Below are 3,192 nucleotides of genomic sequence, written 5' to 3'. Positions count from 1 at the left end.
GTGTGTGTGTGTGTGTGTGTGTGTGTGTGTGTGTGTGTGTGGTGGGAGATTTGGATTTGGATAACTCTTTTCCTTTGGAAAATGCCATCATTCAAAAATGTGCTTTGTGTTTATTCAGGTTGCATGTGTTTTCTTTTAAGATTTGTTTTGGAGATATGAAACAGTTAAGTGTGAAAATTACCCAAAAAAGAGGAGAACGGGTGGGAAAATGCTTTCTCATGTCACTCTGAGACAGAACCAGTGTCCCAGTGTTCCAGTGATTTTGAAAATTCTTGATCATTCAGCTTTCAGTTTAAATTCAGTCTGAACAATCATTAATCCTCAACAAAAACATATATCTACAGTCAAAATGAAAACTGAGAACAGAATTAATAATATTGAATCAGATCAGAGATCAAATCTAAGCTACAGAATTATATTGTACATCAGTATATATAGTATCTTGAGGTTGTTGTTTCTTTACTCTTCCTCTTTTGGCTCTCCTCTCACTGAAATGTAAGGCAGCGTAATTCAGCTCCACAGTGTCACAGTCCTGGAGGGAGATGAGATTATTAGACTTTTTATTACACTTATAATGCAGCAATTTTACACTAATTACTTGTCTGTTTACAGCATCATGTATGTATTCACATATCCTGAATATTTACCTGATTGAGGGTCTTGTCTGTCACAGAACCGTGTTTTAATCTCACTGTAGAGAAGAAAATGCAACACCAGTTTATCGCTGATAGATAACAGGAACTAACTTGTTTTGATCTTCCACAGCATTAAATGTAACTATAATTAATGATAAAAAGTACAAAGTGTTGCTTTTAATGATTTCAGAATGTAGTTGTTGCAAATTACTGTAGTATAAGAGGAATAAAACATTTCAGGACATGATATTAGTGGGAAAACATTGGTGTGATAACAGGAACTCCGCTTTGTATGAGATCTGTATGTTTAATAAACTGGAGACTCATTGTATATAAAGGAAATTTTAGAATTTTAAAATAACTTGAGAATTATATAATAACTTTAATAAAATCTATAATGAAGACTCACCTCTGTTTCTTCCTTTACATGTTATGATAAAGATCAAAGCAAAGATCACAACCACACACACTCCCAAAGCTCCAGCGAGACAGATCACTACAGGATCCACGGCAGATCTCTCTGCTACACAGGAAATATCACAGGATTAAATATTGGCTCAGTATTTACTTCTATGCTAAACAAACTCATTCCTTCAAACAATTAAAAATGAAAGAGAATAATAGTTTGAGATGTAGGTTTTAGTAAAAAATGAAATATCTGGAATGAAACAACATTGTGCTAAATCTTATCGGATGGCCCAATACAAGTACATAGCCAGATATTAGATAGAAAAATAATTACTATACACTCTGGCATATCACTAAAACATGACACGTGTTCTTACCCAACTGTACTCGAGTCCCGTTCCCAAAAATGATCTTCCCACACACGGCCACAGCGCAGTAGTAAGTTCCAGTATCACTGATGCTGAGGATGTTCTTGGAGAAGTCGTACACACAGGTGTGTGTAGAAGAGCCGCTCTCACACTGACGGCTGCTGTTGTGATGAGTGTAAATGATTTGAGGATAGGATTGTGGTGAAGCAGCTCTGAACCAGAGCACTTGGTGTTCTGCTGCTCTGCTCTCAGAGAGAACCGAGCACTGCAGAGTCACTGACGCTCCTGCAGGAACCGAGTCCAACACGCCACTCTGGATCACTGACACTTTTACATCTCCATCACCTGTTCAATGTGATAGAGATAGGGTGATTTGGATAGTTCATATTTAGACCATTATAATAAATATATTCCATAAATCAGACTCGAGAGAGCTGGGACGTAATGTTTATATTACATGTTATTAATTACAGCAATCAAACATAAGTTTTTCCATACATTTTTTTTTTGTTTTCATACAAATTGGATTATGTCAATGCATCAACATACAATTTCTCACCTACAAATATTGCTTGATACTGCAACCTTTAATTAACTGGAAGTTTCCTATCTCTAATAAAATAAAGTAAATGCACTGATCAGATCCATTCCAGCATTAGAAATTTTGTGTTTTGCTGTAAAGTACCTGTATATAATAATTTCATTCAAGATTTTTTTTTTTTCATAGATAGTACCGAAGCATTAAATTTAAACAATCAAAATAACCTCCATAACCATTATGGATAACATGTTAAAAATAATGACATTTTGATTAAAAAAAATTTCAAATAATTAAGATAAAATAACAAGATAGCAATTCAAAATTATATAGAATTGAAATAGATTATTATGTCAAAAGTGAGCACTTGACAACTTGAGAATCAGTGATTCCATTTGTTAATCATCAAGTTCATTTTTAAGCAAAGGAAACATTAAACTACTTACAAACGTATTAAAGTAACTTCTTACCTTTCACTGATAAAAATGTTCCATTTCCAAACCTTGTTAAAAAATCTCTAAGTCCACAGTAATACATGGCTTCGTCTGATTTTTCCACATTCACTATTTTTAAATGGAATCTCGTTTCTTTTTTCTCGATGCTGAATCTTGGTGACTTGAACTCATCTTCAAAATTGGGTTGGTGATGAACTGTGACAATTACACGAGGCTCCTGTCCTACTTTTTGCTTGTACCAAACAATTACTCTGGTGTCATGTTCTAGCAGTTTAAAGCAGTGTAGAGTCACATTCTCGCCAACATCAGCAGTGATCATTGAGTTCGGCTGACTGATATCATTTGTCTGTGCAGAATCTGCTGTTAGGAATTAAACAACAAACTTTATTCTTCTTTAAATACACAGAGATTATCAATATTGCACTTAGTCCCTTTGATTAGAAACAATCAAAACCATGGACACTTACCAATTTTATAAAAAAGCACTATTATAATCCACGTCATCAGCAGCACCTTCAGTGTGAGCTCTGTGTACAGCATGTCTCCTCTTGCTCCACTGTCAGATGGTCAAACTGAGCACATCTCACTTTGTGCCAAAGACCTATGACACGAGGTTCTGACATCACAGAATTTCCGACATACAGTACAGACTAAAAATTTAGCAGCAGTAGATACCTGACTGTGGTTCCTCCTCTCACTTTCTGAACCTTTCTTTAGATAGGCTGTGAAACTCTTCAAACAATATAAGGGAATTTACTGGACAGACCCTTTTTTAACTTTTCCTTTTT

General features: G+C 35.0%; 1 protein-coding gene across 1 annotated transcript; it reads right to left on the bottom strand.

Annotated features, from left to right (window-relative positions):
- Positions 1-400: 400 nt before the first annotated feature.
- LOC132890339 (uncharacterized) lies at positions 401-2,954 on the bottom strand. The gene is made up of 6 exons (XM_060927150.1): positions 2,872-2,954; positions 2,420-2,764; positions 1,421-1,756; positions 1,045-1,155; positions 648-691; positions 401-532 (listed from the first exon to the last, which is right to left on the bottom strand). The coding sequence occupies exons 1-6, from the start codon at positions 2,942-2,944 to the stop codon at positions 401-403; spliced, it is 1,041 nt and encodes a 346-aa protein (XP_060783133.1). The 5' UTR covers positions 2,945-2,954.
- Between the last annotated feature and the right edge of the window lie 238 nt (positions 2,955-3,192).

Source organism: Neoarius graeffei, chromosome 8, assembly GCF_027579695.1.
Source record: "Neoarius graeffei isolate fNeoGra1 chromosome 8, fNeoGra1.pri, whole genome shotgun sequence".
In the NCBI taxonomy this organism is placed as follows: Eukaryota; Metazoa; Chordata; class Actinopteri; order Siluriformes; family Ariidae; genus Neoarius; species Neoarius graeffei.
Note: the sequence above shows the minus strand (reverse complement) of the source record. Positions and strands in the feature narration are given on the sequence as shown.

Excerpts from the sequence above, each read along its gene's own strand:
- LOC132890339 (XM_060927150.1), bottom strand. The coding sequence starts at position 2,944 with ATGCTGTACACAGAGCTCACACTGAAGGTGCTGCTGATGACGTGGATT. Across the intron at positions 2,765-2,871 it reads AGTGCTTTTTTATAAAATTG|CAGATTCTGCACAGACAAAT; the intron begins GTAAGTGTCCAT and ends AATTCCTAACAG. Across the intron at positions 533-647 it reads CAGACAAGACCCTCAATCAG|GACTGTGACACTGTGGAGCT; the intron begins GTAAATATTCAG and ends ATCTCCCTCCAG.